Genomic DNA, 21,844 nt, shown 5'->3' with positions numbered 1-21,844 from the left:
ACTGTATCCAAACATTCTAGTGGAAGACACTGACGTTTAGAATGGGAAAAATTAATTTTCTACCTTCTTTATAGTGTTGAGAAAAAGCAGAAGAAAGATGAGGCCTTCTGCATTAAATGTATAGTATGTTTTTAAAACGAAAATCGCAATCGGCTGGCCATGCCTACACATGAAAAACGAATAAACATTGCAATGGTTAATACTGAGTGTCAACTTGATTGGACTGAAAGATACAAAGTATTGATCCTGGGTGTGTCTGTGAGGGTGTTGCCAAAGGAGATTAACATTTGAGTCAGTGGGCTGGGGGTAGACCCACCCTTAATCTGGATGGGCACAATCTAGTCACCTGCCAGCAAATATAAAGCAGGCAGAAAAATGTGAGATGGCAAGACTGGTGTAGCCTCCTAGCCTACATCTCTCTCCCATGCTGGATGCTTCCTGCCCTTGAACATCGGACTCCAAGTTCTTCAGTTTTGGAACTCAGACTGGCTCTCCTTGCTCCTCAGCCTGCAGGTCCCAAAGCCTATTGTGGGACCTTGTGATTGTGTGAGTTAATGCTTAATAAACTCCCCTTTATATATATGTATTTATTGTATTAATTCTGTTCCTCTAGAGAACTCTGACCAATACAGATTTTGGTACCAAGAGTGGTTCTAGAGGAACAGAATATTAAGATGGAGTTCTTTCATTGGTTTTGGGGTTTCTGGAGGTGGCTGCTTAATATGATTAGACCCCAAAATGCTAAGGACTCTACTTCTAGTAGTATGGAGAACACTGATAGTCCTTGGTGTAAACTGTTTGGAGAGTTATGTAAAATAAATGCATTTGACATTCCTGATTCTTCGTTCATGAGAGGCAATGAGTTTAGTGACTCTATACATAATACCTTTGGCCATATGTGGAGAACCAAGGAACATAATGAAGCTGGTTGGTTGCTCCTAAGTTCAGTGGACAAGTGATGAAAGAAAATGACGAACTCAGGGATTCTGTCTCCTGGCTTCAGAAGCAGATACTGAGTCTCAAACCTGCTAAGATTGCCCTAAGTGAGAGTCTTATCTCCTGTAGGGAAAGAGCTGAAATTGTGGAAAAACAGACACAAGCTGTTATCATGCAAGTGGCTGACCTGCAGGGAAAGGAGCATGCATAGCCTCAACATGTGTCTACTGTTAAAGGGAGGACATTGATTGGAAAAGAATGGGACCCTGCAACTTGGAATGGGGACATGTGGGAGGACCCTGATGAAGCTGGGGACACTGAATTTGTAAACTCTGATGAACCTTTTTTGCCAAAAGTAACAGCTTCCCCATCCCCAGTAGTGGCAACATTCCCTCTCTGAACCATGCTGCCATCAGCCTTTCCACCTTTGGCTGAGGAGCTAAACCCTGTGCTGCCTGAGGTAACAATGATGGCCTCTCCTGAGGCAGGTGCCAGGCAAGATGATGTTGATTCTCTTCAGGAGCCACCCCCAACACCCCTGTTTGCTTCTAGACCTGTAACTAAAGTCCCAGCGGGCCCCTAGAGGTGAGGATGAGAGTGTGACTCATGAGGAGATGCGCTACACTCAAAAAGAATTGCCTGAGTTTTCAAATTTATATAAGCAGAAAACTTCTAGGTCAAATGGATAAAAGACTAATTTGAGGCTGGGTCCCCTAGAGGAAGGACCCTACTACATAACCGACAATTTATGCTGTTAATCTTTCTCCCATCCTTCCCCAAAGAGACCTGTGGCCTTTCACCAGGGTAACTGTGCACTGGTGAAAGGGAAATGATGAGAAATTTTGGGGACTACTGGACACTGGCTCTGAGCTGACGATAATTCCAGGAGATCCAAAATGTCATTGTGGTTCTCCAGTTAAAATAGGGGCTTATGGAGGTCAGGTAATTAATGGAGTTTTAGCTCAGGTCTGACTTACAGTGGGTCCAGTGGGTCTCCAGGCTCATCCTGTGGTCATTTCCCTGGTGCCAGAATGCATAATTGGCATAGACAAACTTAGCAGCTGGCAGAACCCCCACATTGGCTCCCTGACTGGTAGGGTGAGTGCTATTATGGTGGGAAAGGCCAAATGGAAGCCATGAGAGCTGCCTCTCCCTAGAAAAATAGTAAATCAAAAACAAGATCACATCCCTGGAGGGACTGTAGAGATTAGTGCTACCATCAAGGACTTGAAAGATGCAGGGGTGGTGATTCCCACCGTATCCCCATTCAACTCTCCCATTTGGCTTGTGCAGAAGACAGATGGATCTTGGGGAATGACACTGGATTATCATAAGTTTAACCAAGTGGTGACTCCAATTGCAGATGCTGTACCAGATGTGGTTTCATTGCTTGAGCATATTAACACATCTCCTGGTACCTGGTATGCAGCCACTGACTTGGCAAATTCCTTTTTCTCCACTCCTGCCCATAAGGCCTACCAAGCAATTTGCCTTCAATATACCTTTACTGTCCTACCTCTGGGGTATATCAACTCTCCTGCTTTGTGTCATGATCTTATTCAGAGAAACCTTGATGGCTTTTCACTTCCACAAGATATCACACTGGTCCATCACACTGATGACATTATGCTGATTGGATCCAGTGAGCAAGAAGTAGCAAACACACTGGACTTATTGGTGAGACATTTGCGTGCCAGAGGATGGGAAATAAACCTGACTAAAATTAAGGGACCTTCTACTTCAGTAAAATTTCTAGGGGTCCAGTGGTGTGGGGGCTGTTGAGCTATTCCTTCTAAGGTGAAGGATAAGTTGTTGCATTTGGCCCCTCCTACAATGAGAGGTACAATGCCTAATGGGCTTATTTGATTTTGGAGGCATCACATTCTTTATTTGGGTGTGTTACTCTGGCCCATTTATCGCGTGACCTGAAAGGCTGCCAGTTTTGAGTGGGGTCCAGAACAGGAGACAGGTCCAGGCTGCTGTACAAGCTGCTCTGCCACTTGGGCCATATGAGCCAGCAGATCCAATGGTGTTTGAGGTGTCAGTGGCAAATAGGGACGCTGTTTGGAGCCCTTGGCAGGCCCCCATAGGTGAATCACAGTGGAGGCACCTAGGATTTTGGAGCAAGGCCCTGCCATAATCTGCAGGTAGGTACTCTCCTTTTGAGAGACAGCTCTTGGCTTGCTACTGGGCTTTGGTGGAAACTGAACATTGGACCATGAGTCATCAAGTCACAGTGCGACCTGAACTGCCTATCACGAACTGGGTGCTTTCTGACCCATCTAGCCATGAAGTGGGTCATGCACAGCAGCACTGCATCATCAAATTGAAGTGGTATATATGTGATCGGGCTTGAGCAGGTCCTGAAGGCACAAGTCAGTTACGTGAGGAAATGGCTCAAATGCCCACGGTCTCCACTCCTACCACTCTGCTTTCTCCTCCCCAGCCTGCACCGATGGCCTCATGGGGAGTTCCCTATGATCAGCTGACAGAGGAAAAGACTAGGGCCTGGTTCACAGATGGTTCTGCACAATATGCAGGCACTACCCGAAATTGGACAGCTGCAGCATGACAGCCCGTTTCTAGGACATCCCTGAGGGACAGTGGTGAGGTGAAATCTTCCCAGTGGGCTGCACTTCAAGCAGTGCAGCTGGTTGTGCACTTTGCATGGAAGGAGAAATGGCCAGATATGTGATTATATACTGATTTATGGGCTGTAGCCAATGGTTTGGCTAGATGGTCAGGGACTTGGAAGAAGCATGACTGGAAAATTGGTGACAAAGAAATCTGGGCAAGAAGTATGTGGATGGACCTCTCTAAGTGGTCAAAAACTGTGAAGATATTTGTATCCCATGTGAGTACTCACCAACAGGTGATCTCAGCAAAGGAGGATTTTAATAATCAAGTGGATAGGATGAACTGTTCTGTGGACACCACTCAGCCTCTTTCCTCAGCCACCCCTGTCATCACCCAACGGGCCCATGAACAAAGTGGCCATGGTGGCAGGGATGGAGGTTACTCATGGGTTCAGCAACATGGACTTCTACTCACCAAGGCTGACCTGGCTACAGCCACTGCTGAGTGCCCAATTTACCACCAGCAGAGACCAACACTGAGCGCTTGATATGGCACCATTCCTCGGGGTGATCAGCCAGCCACCTGGTGGCAGATTTTTGCATCATGGAAAAGGCAGAGGTTTGTCCTCACTGGAATAGACACTTACTCCGGATATGGGTTTGCCTATCCTGCACGCAGTGCTTCCGCCAAGACTACCATCTGTGGACTCACAGTCTTCCACACAGTACTGCCTCTGACCAAGGCACTCACTTTACAGCTAAAGAAGTGTGGCAGTGGGCTCATGCATCCACCATCACAGTATTCCACACAGCACTGCCTCTGACCAAGGCACTCATTTCATGGCTAAAGAGGTGTGGCAGTGGGCTCATGCTCATGGAACTCATTGGTCTTACCATGTTCCCATCATCCTGAAGCAGCTAGATTGATAGAATGGTGGAATGGCCTTTTGGGTTACAATTACAATGCCAACTAGGTGACAACACTTTGCAGGGCTGGAGCAAAGTTCCCCAGAAGGCCATGTATGCTCTGAATCAGCGTCCAATATATGGTACTGTTTCTCCCATAGCCAGGATTCAGGGGTCCAGGAATCAAGGTGGAAGTGGAAGTGGCACCACTCACCATCACCCCTAGTGATCCACTAGCAACATTTTTGCTTCCTGTTCCTGCGACAATATGTTTTGCTGGCCTAGAGGTCTTAGTTCCAGAGGGAGGAACACTGTCATCAGGAGACACAACAATGATTCAATTAAATTGGAAGTTAAGATTGCCACCTGGACACTTTGGGCTCCTCCTACCTTTAAGTCAACAGGCTAGGAAGGGAGTTACAGTGTTGGCTGGGGTGACTGACCCAGACTACCAAGATGAAATCAGTCTACTGCTCCATAACAGAGGTAGGAAAGAGTATGTACGGAATACAGTAGATACATTAGGGCTTCTCTTAGTATTGCCATGCCCTGTGATTAAGGTCAATGGGAAACTACAACAGCCCAATCCAGGCAGGACTACAAATGGCCCAGACCCTTCAGGAATGAAGGTTTGGGTCACTCCATCAGGTAGAAAACCACAACCTGCTGAGGTGCTTGCTGAAGGCAAAGGGAAAACAGAATGGGAAGCAGAAGAAGGCAGTCAACAATACCAGTTACGACTACATGACCAGCTGCAGAAACAAGGACTGTAACTGTCATGAGTACTTCCTCACCAATTCCCCAGCTAACATCATATTGCAAAGGGAAAAGCTGAAACCTTTCCTCCAAGAACTGGAACAAGATAAGGAAGCCCTCTTTCTTCACAGCTATTCAAAATAGTACTGGAAGTCAAGGCCAGAGCAATCAACAAGAGAAAGAAATAAAAGGAATACAAATTGGAAAAGAGGAAGTCAAATTGTTCCTCTTTGCTGATGACATGATCTTATATCTGCAAAAACCTGAAGACTACCAAAAAACTCAAATTTTGATAAATGAATTCAGTAGAGTTGCAGGATACAAAATCAATGTACAAAAATCAGTAGCACTTCTATATACCAATAATATCTAGATGAGAAAGAAAAAAGCCAATCCCATTTACAACAGTCATAAAAAACATAAAATACCAGGGCCAGGTGTGGTGGCTCACACCTGTAATCCTAGCATTTTGGGAGGCTGAGGTGGGCGTTCAAGGACTGCCTGAGCAACAAGGTGAAACCCCACCTCTACAAAAAACACAAAAAAGTTAGCCAGGTGTGGTGGTGCATGCTTGTAGTCCCAGTTACTCGGGAGTATGAGGTGGGAGGATCATGTGAGCACAGGAAGTCAAGGCTGCAGTGACCCATGATCATACCACTGCACTCCAGCCCGGGCAGCAGAGTGAGACCCTGCCTCAAAAATACACACACACACACACACACACACACACACACACACACACACACCCCATAGGAATAAATTTAACCAAGAAGGTGAAAGATCTCTATAAGAAAAACAAAACGCCTGTAATCCCAGCACATTGGGAGGCCGAGGTGGGCTGATCACCTGAGGTCAGGAGTTCAAGACCAGCCTGGCCAACATGGTGAGACCCTGTCTCTACATAAAATACAAAAAAATTAGCTGGGCATGATGGCGGATGACTGTAATCCCAGCTACTCAGGAGGCTGAGGCAGGAGAATCGCTTGAACCCAGAAGGTGGAGGTTGTAGTGAGCTGACATCGTGCCACTGTACTCCAGCCTGGGCGACAAACTCCATCTCAAAAAATAAATAAATAAATAAATAAATAAATTGAAGGTGACACAAAAAAATGGAAAACATCCCATGCCCCACTGGATTGGAGTAATATCACTAAAATGACCATATTGCCCAAAGCCATCTATAGATTCAATGCAATCCCTATCAAAATACCAATGCTGAAAATGGCAGACAGGAGGCAGGACTAACTTGCAGCTCCCACTCAGATGGACGGAGCAGCGTGGAGACTCATATTGTGAATTGTCAGGCCTCTGAGCCCAAGCTAAGCCATCATATCCCCTGTGACTTGCACGTATACATCCAGATGGCCTGAAGCAACTGAAGATCCACAAAAGTGAAAATAGCCTTAACGGATGACATTCCACCATTGTGATTTGTTCCTGCTCCACCCTAACTGATACGATATATTCTCCCCCATCCTTAAGAAGGTACTTTGTAATATTCTTCCCCGCCCTTAAGAATGTACTTTGTACGCCTATCCCAAACCTATAAGAACTAATGATAATCCCACCACCCTTTGCTGATTCCTTTTTTGGACTCAGCCTGTCTGCACCCAAGTGAAATAAACAGCTCTGTTGTTCACACAAAGCCTGTTTGGTGGACTCTCTTCACATGGACATGTGTGACGTGAACTTTTGCTCCAAGAACTACCACATGAACATACCAGGAAAGCCAAGAGAATTCATGCTTTTTGAAGGAGGAAGACTGCTGCTGCGGGCTCCATGGGACAGCTGAGGAACTGTGAGTCAGCTTGCTTTCTCAGCTGGGAAGCTTGTAGCTGGGGGCAAGTTCTCAGCCCTGCTCACTGGCTGCTTGGAAATAAACTTGGTGCTGTTGGGGTGCACAGTGGGAGTGAGACCAGCCTTTTGGGCTGCAGGCTGCATGGGTGCTGGGTAAGGCCTGTGGCTGCCAGCCTTCCCCCACTTCCCTGGTGATGTGTGCGATGCAGCAGAGACAGCCATAATACCCCTGGGAACATAACTTCATTGGCCTGGGAACCGCACCCCCATCCCCCACAGCAGCCTCAGCAAGTCCCACCCAAGGAGAGTCTCAGCTCAGACATGCCTGACTCTGCCCTTACCTGATAGTCTTTGTCTACCTGCCCTGGTAGCCCAAGACAAAGGACATCTCTTGGGAGCTCTATGGCTTCACACCTGCTGCCTGACCTTAGGGCAAGCTTGCATCCTCCCCATACTACAGCAGCTGATGAGCTCTTGAAAGTGCCACCTCCTGGCTGGAGGCCAACCAAAACAAAACCAGCACACTTAACAAAAATACAACCAAGGACCCTCTCCAAGTCCACTTCACTCCCCTGCTACCTCCACCAAAGCAGGTGCTGGTATCCACAGCTGAGAGACCTGAAGATGGATCATATCACAGGACTTTGTGCAGACACTCCCCAGGACCGGCCCAGAGCCTGGTATCTCTGAGGGGTGGCTAGATCAAGAAGAGAAATAACAATCACTGCAGTTTGGCTCTCACTAAGCCCCATCCCTAGAGGAAGGGGGAGAATACCAAATCAAGGGAGTACCCCACGGGATGAAACAATCTAAACAGTTGCCCTTGAGCCCCAGATCTTCCCTCTGACATAGTCTACCCAAATGAGAAGGAAGCAGAAAAACAATTCTGGTAATATGACAAAACAAGGTTCTTTAATACCCCAAAAGATCATGCTAAGTCACCACAATGGATCCAATTCAAGAAGAAATCTCTGAATTGCCAGAAACAGAATTCAGAAGGTCAGTTATTAAGCTAATCAATGAGGCACCAGAGAAAGGTGAAGTCTAACTTAAATAAATCCAAAAAATGATGCAGGATATGACTGGAAAAATCTCCAGTGAAACAGCATAAATAAAAAACAATCACAACTTCTGGAAATGAAGGCCACACTTAGAGAAATGGAAAGTCTCAATAACAGATTTGAACAAGCAGAAGAAAGAACTTCAGAGCTCAAAGACAAGGCTTTTAAATTACTCCAATCTCACAAAGATAAAGAAAAAAGAATTTTAAAAAAATGAACAAAGCCTCCAACAAGTTTGGGATTGTGTTAAAAGACCAAACCTAAGAATAATTGGTGTTCCTAAGGAAGAACACCTGAGAAATACATCACAAAAAGATCATCACCTTGGCACATAGTCAGCAGGTTATCTAAAGTCAAGATGAAGAAAAAAATCTTAAGAGATATGAGGCAAAAACATTAGGTAACCTATAAATGAAAATCTATCAGATTAACAGCAGATCTCTCACCAGAAACCCTACAAGTTAGAAGGGATTGAGGACCTACCTTTAGCCTCAAATAAAACAATTATTAGCCAAGAATTTTGTATCCAGCGAAACTAAGCTTCATAAATGAAGGAAAGATACAGTCTTTTTCAGAAAAACAAATGCTCAGAGAATTTGCCACTACCAAGCCAGCACTACAAGAACTGCTAAAACAAATCCTTGAAATACACCAAAATAGAACCTCCTTAAAGCATAAATCTCACAGGACCTGTAAAATACTAACACAATGAAAAAAAAAAAAGGTATTCAGGCAACAAATAGTATGATGAATAGAATAGAACCTCACGTGTCAATACTAACATTGAATGTAGATGGCCTAAATGCTCCACTTAAGAGATACAGAATGGCAGAATGGATAAGAATTCACCAACCAAGTATCTCCTGTCTTCGAGAGACTTACCTGACACATTAGGGCTCACAAAACTTAAGGTAAAAGGGTGGAAAAAGACATTCTATGCAAATGGACACCAAAAGCAAGCAGGAGTAGCTATTCTTATACTAGACAAAACAAACATAAAGCAACAGCAGTAAAAGACAAAGAGGGACATTATATAATGACAAAAGGACTAATCCGACAGGAAATATCACAATCCCAAATATATATGCACTTAACATTGGAGCTCCCAAATTTACAAAACAATTAGTACTAGACTTATGAAAGGAGATAGACAGCAGCACAGTAATAGTGGGGGACTTCAAATACTCCAATGACAGAACTAGACAGGTCATCAAGACAGAAAGTCAACAAAGAAACAATGGACGTAAATTATACTCTCGGACAAATGGACTTAACAGATATTTACAGAACATCGTACCCAACAAATGCTGAATATACATTCTATTCATCAGCACATGGAACATTCTCCAAGACAGACCACAAAACAAGTCTCAACAAATTTAAGAAATTTGAAATTATAGCAAGTACTACCTTAGACCACAGTGGAATCAAATTGGAAATCAACTCCAAAAGGAAACCTCAAAACCATGCAAATACATGAAAATTAAATAACCTGCTCCTGAATGATCATTGGGTCAACAATGAAATCAAGATGGAAATTAAAAAATTATTTGAACTGAATAACAGTGACACAAACTATCAAAACCTCTGGGATACAGCACAAGCAGTGCTAAGGGGAAAGTTCACAGCATTAAATGTCTACGTCAAAAAGTCTGAAAGAGCACAAATAGACAATCTAAGGTCACACCTCAAGGAACCAGGGGAACAAGAACAAACCAACCCCAAACCCAGCAGAATAAATTACCAAGATCAGAGCAGAACTAAATGAAATTGAAACAACAACTATGAAATAGAAATTAAACAAAAAGCTGGTTCTTTGAAAAGATAAACAAAATTGATAGACCATTAGCGAGATTAACCAAGAAAATAAGAGAGAAGATCCAAATAAGCTCAATTAGAAACAAAACAGGATATATTATAATGTAACCAATATGACCAAAGTACAAAAAATCATTTAAGGCTACTGTGAACACCTCTACGTGCTTAAACTAGAAAACCCAGAGGAGAAGGATAAATTCCTGGAAATATACAACCCTCCTAGATTAAACCAGGAAGATATAGAACCTATGAACAGATCAGCAGCAAGACTGAAACGGTAATTAAAAAGTTACCAACAAAAAAGGTCCAGGACCAGATGGATTCACAGCTGAATTCTATCAGACATTCAAAGAAGAATTGGTACCAAATCTATTGACACTATTCTGAAAGATAGAGAAAGAGGGAATCCATTCAAAGTCATTCTATGAAGCCAGTATCCCCCTAATACCAAAACCAGGAGAGAATATAACAAAAAAAACTACAGACCAATATCCCTGATGAACATACATACAAAAATCCTCAAGAAAACTTGCTAACTGAATCCAGCAGCATATCAAAAAGATAATCCACCAGGATCAAGTGGGTTTCATACCAGGGATACAGAGATAGTTTAACATCTGCAAGTCAATAAATGTGATACACCACATAATCAGAATTAAAAACAAAAACCAGGCTGGGCGCAGTGACTCATGCCTGTAATCCCAGCACTTTGGGAGGCTGAGGCGGGCAGATCACCTGAGGTCAGGAGTTTGAGACCAGCCTGGCCAACATGGAGAAACCCTGTCTCTACTAAAAAAAATACAAAATTAGCCAGGCATGGTGGCGCACACATGTAATTCCAGCTACTCAGGAGGCTGAGGCAAGAGAAGCGCTTGAACCCGGGAGGTGGAGGTTGTGGTGAGCTGAGATCGCGCCATTGCATTCCAGCCTGGGCAAAAAGAGCAAAACTCCATCTCAAAAAACAAAACCAAACCAAACCAAACCAAAACAAAACACCACATGATCATCTTAATAGATGCAGAAAAGGCATTTGACAAAACCCAGAATCCCTTTATGATTAAAACCCTCAGCAATATCGACATAGAAGAGGCATACCTTAAGGTAATAAAAGCCATCTATGACAAACCCGTAGTCACCATTATACTGAATGGGAAAAAGTTGAAAGCATTCCCCCGAGAACTGGAACAAGACAAAGATGCCCACTTTCACCACTTTTATTCTACATAATACGGAAGTTCTAGCCAGAGCAATCAGATAAGAGAAAGAAATAAAGGGAATCCAAATTGGTAAACAGGAAGTCAAACTGTCGCTGTTTGCTGATGACATGATCATATACCTAAAAACCCTAAAAACTCCTCCGAAAAGCTCCTAGAACTGGTAAATGAATTCAGCAAAGGTTCAGGATACAAAATTAACGCACACAAACCAGTAGCTCTGCTGTACACCAACAGTGACCAAACTGAGAATCAAGAGCTCAACTCCTTTTACAATAGGTGCAAAAAAATAAAAATACTTAGGAATATACCTGACCAAGGAGGTGAAAGACCTCTACAAGGGAAACTACAAAACACTGCTGAAAGAAATCATAGAGGACACAAACAAATGGAAACACATCCCATGCTCATGGATGGGTACAATCAATGTTGTAAAAATGACATACTGCTAAAGGCAATATACAAATTCAATGCGATTCCCATCAAAATACCACCACCATTCTTCACAATTAGAAAAAATAATCCTAAATTTTGTATGGAACCACAAAAGAGCCTGCAAAGCCAAAGCAAGACTAAGCAAAAACAACAAATCTGGAGGTATCACATAACCTGACCTCAAACTATAATATTATATAAGGCCACAGTCACCAAAACGGCACGGTAGTGGTATAAAAATAGGCATATAGACCAATGGAAGAGAATGAAGAACCCAGTAATAAAGTCAAATACTTATGGCCAACTGATCTTTAGCAAAGCAAACAAAAACATAAAGTGGGGAAAGGACACCGTATTCAACAAATGGTGCTGGGATAGTTGGTAAGTCACATGTAGAAGAATAAAACTGGATCCTCGTCTGTCATCTTAGATAAAAATCAACTCAAGATGGATCAAAGACTTAAATCTAAGACCTGAAACCATAAAAACTCTAGAAGATAATATCGGAAAAACCCTTCTGGATACTGGCTTAGGCAAAGACTTCATGACCAAGAACCCAAAAGCAAATGCAACAAAGACAAAGATAAATAGATGGGACTTAAACTAAAAAGCACAGCAAAAAATATAATCAGGACAGTAAACAGACAACCCACACAGAGTGGGAGAAAATCTTCACAAAGTATGCATCTGACTAATATCCAGAATCTACAACAAACTCAAATCAGCAAGAGGAAAATAAACAATCTCATCAAAAAGTGGGCTAAGGACATGAACAGACAGTCCTCAAAAGAAGATATACAAATGGTGAACAAACACAAAAAATGCTCAACATCACTAATTACCATGGAAATGCAAATCAAAACCACAATGTGACACTACCTTACTCCTGCAAGAATGGCCATAATCAAAAACTCAAAAAATAACAGATATTGGTAGGGATGTGGTGAAAAGGGAACACTTTTACAGTGCTGGTGGGAATGTAAACTAGTACAACCACTATGGAAAACAGTGTGGAGATTCCTTAAAGAACTAAAAGTAGATCTATCATTTGATCCAGCAATCCCACTCCTGGGTATCTACCCAGAGGAAAATAAGTCATTATACAAAAAAGATCCTTGCACACACGTTTATAACAGCACAATTTGCAATTGCAAAAATATGGAGCCAGCCCAGATGCCCATAAATCAACAAGTAGATAAAGAAAATGTGGTATATGTGTATAAGACGGAATACTGCTCAGCCATAAAAAGAGTGAAATAATGGCACTCGCAACAACCCGGATGGAATTGGAGATGATTATTCTAAGTGAAGTAACTCAGAAATGGGAAACCAAACATCATATGTTCTCACTCATAAGCGACAGCTAAGCTATAAGGATGCAAAGACATGAGAATGATACAATGTACTTTGGGACCTGGGGGGAGAGGAAGGGTGAGAGGGGAGTGAGGGATAAAAGACTACATATTGGGTATTGTGTACACTGCTTGGGTGATGGCTGCATGGAAATCTCTGAAATCACCACTGAAGAATTTATTCTTGTACTAAAAAATAAAATAAAATATCCCCCCGCCAAGCAAAATACCAATGCCATTCTTCATAGTTGAAAAAATAATCCTAAAATTCATATGGAACCAAAACAGAGCCCAAATAGCTAAAATAATCCTGAGCAAAAAGGACAAAGTTGGGGGCATCACATTACCTACATTCAACATTTATTATAAGGCTATAGTAACCAAAACCACATGGTATTGGTATAAAAACAGACACATAAACCAATGAAACAGAATAGAGAAACCAGAAATAAAGTCACGTATTTATAACCAACTGATCTTTGACAAAGCTGATAAGAACCTACACTAGAGAAAGGTCATGTTTCTTCTTCCATAAATGGTGCTGGGAAATCTAAAAACCCATCCGAAATAAGAATGAAACTGAACCCTTATCTCTTGCCATATACAAAGAAAACAAAAAAATCAAAATGGATTAAAAACAAACATAAGACTCAAACTTATAAAAATACTAGAAGAAAACCTAGGGAAAACTATCCTGGGCATTGGTTTAGGCAAAAAATTTATGGCCAGGATCTTGAAAACACAGGCAACAAAAACAAAAATTCACAAATGGGATTACGTTAAACTAAAAAGCACAGCAAAAGAAACAATAAACAGAGTGAAGAGAATCTGTTGAATAGAAGAAAGTATCTGCAAACTATTCACCCTAAAAAGGACTAATAGCCAGAATATACAAGAAACTGAAACAACAGGCAAATAATTCCCTTAAAAAGTGAGCAAAGGACATGAGTAAGCATTTCTGAAAAGAAGACATACAAATGGTCAACAAGTATATGAAAAAATGCTCAACATCACTAGCAATCAGAGGCAAATCAAAACCACAATGAGATGTATCTTACCCCAGTCAGAATGGCTATTATCAGAAAGACAACAAATAACTGATATAGGCGAGGATGTGGAGAGAAAGGACTTCTTACATACTGTTGGTGGGAATGTAAACTAGTACAGCCACTATGGAAAACAGTATAGAGAGTTCTCAAAGAAACTAGAATTACCATTCAATCCAGCAATCCCGCTACTGGGTATGTACCCAAAGGAAAAAAAAAATCAATATATTAAAGGGATACCTGCACTCACATGTTTATTGCAGCACTATTCACAATAGTAAAGATATGGAATTAAGTGTCCATCAACAGACCAATAGATTAAAAAAAACAGGTGTATATACACACAATGGTATACTATTCAGCCATAAAGAATAATGACATCATGTCATTTGCAGTATCATAGATAAAACTGGAGGTCATTATCAAGTGAAATATGCCAGGCACAGAATGACAAACATTGCATATTCTCACTTACATGTGAGAGCTAAAAAAAAAGTATGATCCCATAGAGGTAGAAAGTACAAACACCAACAGGGAAGGGTGAGACGGAGGGAGGAGGAAGGAAGGAGGGAGGATAAAGAGGACTGGGTTAAAGAGTACAAACATACAGTATGATAGAAGGAATCAATTCAATGTTTGATAGCAGAGTAGGGTGACTATACTCCACAAAAAATGTATTGTACTAAGTTGATGGACACTAAGTATCCTGGCTTGATCACTCTGCATTATATACATGTAACAATTTCTCATGTACCCCATAAATTTGTACAAGTAATAAAAACAAGGCTGAGACAGGAGGATCACCTGAGCCCAGGAAACTGAGGTTATAGGGCGCTATGATCACATCACTGCCCTCCAGCCTGGGTGACAGAGTGAGACCCTGTCTCTAAAAATAAATAAATAAATGAATAAATAAAATTAAAAAAATAAATAACTACAAGAAAATGAACAACCAATTTAATAATGGACAAAAGATCTGAAGATACCTCATCACAGAAGACATACAGATGTTAAATGAGCATATGAAAAAATGTTCAACATCGTATTTCAGGGAACTGGAAATTAAGCCAACAATAAAACACCAGTACACATCTATTAGAATAGCCCAAATCCAAAACACTGACAACTTCAAACGTGGGTGAAGATGTGGAGCAACAAAAGCTCTCATTAATTGCTAATAGGAATGCAAAATGGTATAGTCACTTGGAAGACAGTTTGTCAGTTTCTTACAAAATGAAACTTACTCTTACTGTAAGATCTTGCAATTATTCTCCCTGGTATTTACCCAAATGAGATGAAAACCTATGTTTACACAAAAACACGCATATGCATGTTTACAGTAGCTTTATTCATATAATTGCCAAAATTGGAAACAGACCAAGATGTCCTTCAGCAGGTGAACGCATAAACTGTGGCACATCCAGACAATGGATTATTCAGTGCTAAAAAGAAACAAGCTCTCAAGCCATGAAAAGACATGGAGGAACCTTAAATGAATATTACTAAGTGAAAGAGGCCAGTCCAGATAGGCTATATACCATATCATTCTAACTATATGACATTCTGGAAAAGGCAGTAAAAGGAACAGTGGGGACAGTAAAAGCAACAGTGGTTGCCAGAGCCTTGGGGGAAGAGATAAATGACTAGGCAGGGCACAGCGGATTTGTAGGGCAATGAAAATACTGTATATGATACCATAATGGTAGATACATGTCACTACACATTTATCCAAACCTATAGAATTTACAATACCAAGAGTGAACCCTCATGTACAGTCTAGGGTTTGGGTGATAATGATGTGTCAGTGTAGGTCATGGATTGTTACAAATGTACCACTCTGGTGGGGGATGTTGATAATGGGGAGGCTATGTGTATGTGTGATGGCAGGGCGTACATGTGGACTCTATCTTCTGCTGAATTTTGCTGGGGACTTAAAACTGCTCTAAAAATAAAGTCCATATAAAATACATTAAAATTTTTTTCAGAACAGCAAAAGTATATGCAAGCTAATTCTATGATTATTAAAAATGGAAGTCCGCCAGTTTTTATTTTTTATTCAAAGCTTTAACTCCTCAGACAAGTTTCTAGGTAGAAGATGATTCCAAACTATACAAGGATGTGATTTGGGTTTTGTAAACTGGACATTTATCAAACATTTAAAGTGGGAGGTCTTAAAGGCTCTCTTTTTTAAAAACAAATTATTATTATACTTTAAGTTCTAGGGTACCTGCGCACAATGTGCAGGTTTGTTACATAGGTATGTATACATAGGTATACATGTGCCATGTTGGTTTGCTGCTCCCATCATCTCATCATTTACATTAGGTATTTCTCCTAATGCTATCCCTCCCTCAGCCCCCGACCCCCAAAGGGTGTGTAATGTTCCCCTTCCTGTGTCCACGTGTTCTCATTGTTCAACTCCTACTTATGAGTGAGAACATGCAATGTTTGGTTTTCTGATCTTGTGATAGTTTGCTGAGAATGATGGTTTCCAGCTTCATCCATGTCCCTGCAAAGGACATGAACTCATCCTTTTTTATGGCTGCATAGTATTCCACGGTGTATATGTGTTAAAGGCTCTCTTTATTCCCTTATCACTGAATATTACTTTTGGGATGTGGAAGATCTTTACAATACACTTTAAAATTGTATCCCAATCTTCTTTTTATTTAATATTTCTCTGACTAGTCTAAGCTCCTGACAAGTCTTAGGTCTTATCTTCCTATCTCCAAAATGCAGTTCAAATTGTGATGGTAGAATGCATACAATGAAAAAATGTTAGGTGTTTTAATCGATGAGAATACAAAATCAAAGGAATTCTAAAACTAAATTCATGAAACATCATGAAATAACTCTACCAAAATGCTTTAAAATCAAGGCATTCAAAAATTGCATTTCATTGTCTTTAAACCAAGGCATTTAACATTCTCAAAATGAATTTAAATAATAGGCTTGAGCTTAAGTTCAGTTTCCAAGTTTCTATGCGATAAAGCAAGGCTGTTGATTCTATTCAAAATAGGAATGTTCCAAGTTGGGAAGGTTATAAACTAGGTAAATGGAAGGAACAGTTCAGAAGGAAAATACTGACTCATCTCAATTAAAAAAAAGGGCTCTGGTCAGATTTCTCATTTTCCCATGAGTATGAATATATTTAACTGGAAAAATTCAGTTAGAATAACATATTACTATTTCTGTCAATATAAGCTGCCAATATACCAAAGCCAAGTCAGAAATTGTTATAATTAAAACAATGCAAGACAAACTAATCCCATGACATAATTATGGTAGTAACTGTGATCTAATTTTCCATTTCTGTGCTCTTTAAAAAATTAGATTCAAACTAGAGTGAATCACATTTTAATACAATTTTTAAATATTTTCTGTATTTAACTGTCTTCTAAGAGTTTATATAGTAGAAACCTCAAATATTATGTATCAAAAATTGAACTATAAAAATAACCTAGGCCAAACTTTTTCAAAGCACCAAATTTACCCAGAAGGAATTCCACATTTCACCAGAAGAGGCTGAACACTATTACTATAAAACACCAACAAAAGTGGATGTCAGCAACTTCATGTTAAACATCTGTGTTATATTTCCATAGAATGCCTAACATATACATTATAAACCATCATAAATCAAAACTGTAAAAAATAAAAACTTACAGCTCCTTTGCAGTAGAGTCGTAACTTCCCAGATGGAGTGCGAACAATCACTGACATTCTTTTTCTAGCACTGAAAGAAATAAGTTTTGCATAATGTGTCATCATACCAAGGATATGCATCTATGTGTTTGTCACGCCTCACATATTTTAATATTCACAGTAAAAAAATAAATCTGACCAAATCATGAGCCCTAACCTTCCACATACACAAACTATTCCCTGGGTGTACAGTTGGGCACCTGTAAAAGTTACATTATGCTTTTTAAGGCACCAGGGTACCATCTACTGTTCTAGTGGAATAGTTGACAAAATCGTTCCTAAGAAACCTGCAAGAGCTCATACCCACCAGAGTAAAGTCCTAGTTCAATGTTTTCGGATTGGAAAAAATATTTGAGTTGGTTTCTTTAAGGATAAATTATATTAATAGTTTTTATCAAAAATAGAAATATCAATACAAATCAATTGTTATTAAAAATAGAAACGATAATCAGTGACACCCCACCACACATGAAGGCAAATACTAGTACTTTAAAAAACAACTTAAGCATTCACAACTATAGTTTTTCAATGATGACTAGCAAACCACTGGCATCATGATAAAAACCTAATTTATGCAGCAAAATTAAGCTAATGAGCACAAACATTTTAATACTGTTGGTGACATAGTTTAATAAGAACTGTCTGTCAAATGTACATGTTTCAATGCATTAGTAAAAAGAGATTGCAAATAACACTGAATGGAAGAAACTGCGACAGCATTACAAAGGATAGTTCTCATTTGGACCATGAGTGTATAAGCATCCTCCTCAGAACTGAGGGCAGAAGAGGACTACTCAAATGTCTGTGTCTATTTGTTTTACCAGCTAAAAAACTGAGATGAGTTCAATATGCAGAAGCAGTCAGTTATGGTATCATAGTGTACAGTCAGGAGTTTCTTTCAGAGGTATTTAGAAATATTTCAGTTCCCGGCCTGGCACGGTGGCTCATGCCTATAATTCCAGCACTTTGGGAGGCCGAGGCGGGCGGATCACAAGGTCAGGAGTTCGAGACCAGCCTGATCAACATGGTGAGACCCTGTCTCTACTAAAAATACAAAAATTAGCAAGGCATGGTATTGCGTGCCTGTAATCCCAGCTACTCGGGAGGCTGAGGCAGAAGAATCACTTGAACCCGGGAGGTGGAGGTTGCAGTGAACCGAGATTGTGTACTCCAGCCTGGGTGACAGGGTGAGACTCTGTCTCAAAAAAAAAAAAAAAAAAAAAAAAGGAATATTTAAGTTCCCTCTTTCTTCATCCATAATGCTCCTGGTATTACTACCCCAATCTCTACCCTGTACATCAGGAATATATTTAATTGGGCCTCCTTTGTAACAACACCTATGCATTCTACATTAGCCCTTCCTGATTCATGCCTCTTTTACTGCAGCTTTGATAATGTGGTCCCAAACTCATCAATGTCCTTGCTCTTCTATTTTCCTGGTGAAACCTCCAAGTATTGGGTGAATGAGAACTCTCTTTTGTGTTACATCAAAGTAGGTAGATGTTGCTGAAGAAAAGTTACCCAGCCATAGAGATTAGCAAATACATGATATACAATACCAACTGGGTGCTCCTTACTGCCCAGTAACCCAGCACATTCCAACAAGCTTGCTCTCTTGCCCTGTGCAGAGCTACAGCACACCTTCTCCATTCTCCAAGTCTCCCATGCTCCCTCCTCACCCCAGAACCTTGACAAAAATTCACCTTGATAAAAACCTCAGATAAGAAATCCCTTTTTGCCTGGGTATGGTGGCTTACACCTGTAATCCTAGCACTTTGGGAGGCCGAGGCAGGGGGATCATTTGAGGTCAGGAGTTCAAGACCAGCCTGGTCAACATGGTGAAACCCTATCTTTGCTAAAAATTCAAAGATTAGCCAGGCATGGTGATGTGCACCTGCAATCCCAGCTACTTAAGAAGCTGAGGCATGAGAATAGCTTGAACCTGGGAGGCGGAGGTTGCAGTGAGCCGAGATCGAGCCACTGTACTCCAGTCTGGGTAACAGAGCAACACTGTGTCTCGGTTTGGGGGTGGGAAGAAATCCCTTTTCTTTCTGCCATTAAAACCTGCATATCTATGTGCGCACCATCCCCTCCATCTTTTTTCCTGGTATGATGGAAGAAACATTTTCCTCCTATCAGAGGCCTTCCTTCCACATGCCTGTGAACCTCCTCTCATCTCACTTTCTCAGTAACCTCGGTCCAAAGGTTATGCTGTTCTCCCCAGAATCTGTCTCTTCTCCTTCTGTAAGGATCCTGTTCACAAGCATTTAACATACTCTGTTCTCATCCCTACAAAACTCACCCGATGCAACCACTCCTCCATTACGCCACATCCCTTTTCAACTCTTCCACATTTCACCTTTTCTAAACCATCACTACATACGGTGTCTTCACTCATCTACCCCCTTCATTCCCAGTCTTTTCCTTTTTCTTCTCTCCTCACCATTACAATGAATAGCTACATTCAACAAATACTTCTCAAACTTCTTACCTAACCTAGCAGCAGTCTCCGACGCAGATGACCACTCTCTCCTTGAACCCTCTTCTCCTGGCTCTGTGCTATGACCCTCTCTCTGTCCTCCATATCTTTAACAACAAGGTTGTCTCTTTTGCTGATTCCTCTTTTTCTAATCAACCCTTACCCTCATGGCTTAATCATCAGCCTTCTATTTCCCCCTCATTTTATATCTTCTCTTCAGGAGATCCCATTCAGTTTTATGACTTCAAATACCCTTACCAACCACTGACTGCCAAATTGCTATTTCAGCCATAGATTTCTCTTTTGTTTCAGGCCCTTGTATTCAACTGCTTACCTGATAGCTCTGTTTGTATGTCTCATAGGCATCTAAAACCTAAGACTTCAAACATTTCAACCTCCACATCTATTCCTATTCCCACTTCTGCCATCTGTGTAAACGGTACCTCTATCTACCCAGTTGTTCATGCCAGAGACCCTCACCCCTTCCTCATTTCGCCTTCTACCGCCAATCCCTCACAAAGTCTCTCAGATATTCCTCTACAAGGTACACAGATTCTATTAACTTCCTGTATTTTCACTACCTTCATCCTAGTCTAAACCACTAACGTCCTTCATAGGGACTACTTTAACAGCATCATATTCACTTTTCTCATGTTCATTCTTAAACCCACCTTCATCACTGAATCCTGAAAGAACGGAAACTCCCAACCCTGCTTTATTTTTTTCTTCATGGCACTCATCACCTAGCATAGTGCTTTCTAAGTGTGGTTTAAAAAACGTATCTAAATGGCAATTGATAGACTACTTAATGACAGTCTACAGTTATAATACAAAGAAGCTTGGGAAAAGCAATCACTTTGACATGAAAAGAAAGAGACGAGGGGTGCACTTTGAAAATACTCCATTCTGTTTATTCAATGTATTCATCTTCTTTGGACTTTTCAGAGTATCTAAGTTAAAAAAAGCTTTAAATAATAAGTCAGACAGACCGCATTATTTTTGTTATTAACCACTGGCATGTGGTCATTCCCAATCAAGACAGCAACCAAAGTTGGAACAGAAAGAGAAATGCCTTTCCTAAGCAGTGTACAAGTTTGCCTTATGCAGAAGAAAGTTCAAGAAAAATGATGGATACTTATTTCCTTGAACAACAGCATTACTTTCTCATGGCCTTAATTCTGTGAAGTGTCCCGTGAATGGTCATGCAGTCTTTAAAGACCCCTGCAGCAAGGGCCTCTCTGCCTCAAGAATGCAGGTAAGCAGGTTACATTGTCATTGGGAGTAAGAGGCTGAAAACTCACAGACTTATCATTGATTATAACTGAAGGCATCTATTATTCGACCTTAAGAAATAAAATAAGTAGGACAATCACTTTGCTTTCTGTCCTTTCCTAACAGATAGTAACTGGTCTTATACTTAACAGAGACAAGAATACGGTTTTTCAAATCCTGAAGACAATGAGATATAATGAGCATACAATTAGAATGCTGGCTTCCTAATCCTGACTCATCTCCACTCCACATAAATCTGATGCCTCTAAACATAATTGTGTTTCCAGATCACCAACCGTAAGACGCCTGGCCATATATGCTGGGCTTGTGAATCAGGCAGCTATATTTCAAAAAGATTTCTTTTTCTAAATTTTAAAATTGATACATAGTATTTGTACATATTTATGGGGTATATGTGATATTTTGTTAGATGCACAGAATTTATAATGATCAAATTGGGGTGTTTGGGATTTGCAATATCTCGATTATTT

The 21,844-nt window shown here is 40.8% G+C and overlaps 1 protein-coding gene across 6 annotated transcripts in view; it reads right to left on the bottom strand.

Moving 5' to 3' along the window:
- Window positions 1-21,844, bottom strand: part of ATP8A1 (ATPase phospholipid transporting 8A1) — a 250,631-nt gene that overhangs the window by 118,952 nt on the left and 109,835 nt on the right. For all 6 annotated transcript variants that reach the window (XM_032135949.2, XM_032135950.2, XM_032135948.2 and 3 more), the window contains one exon: window positions 17,564-17,633. In XM_032135949.2, coding sequence (XP_031991840.1) covers window positions 17,564-17,633 — 70 coding nt within the window. The remainder of the gene's footprint in view (window positions 1-17,563; window positions 17,634-21,844) is intronic.

This window comes from Hylobates moloch, unplaced genomic scaffold (genome assembly GCF_009828535.3).
Source record: "Hylobates moloch isolate HMO894 unplaced genomic scaffold, HMol_V3 SCAFFOLD_17, whole genome shotgun sequence".
In the NCBI taxonomy this organism is placed as follows: Eukaryota; Metazoa; Chordata; class Mammalia; order Primates; family Hylobatidae; genus Hylobates; species Hylobates moloch.
This window is presented reverse-complemented; position numbering and strand designations above follow the sequence as displayed.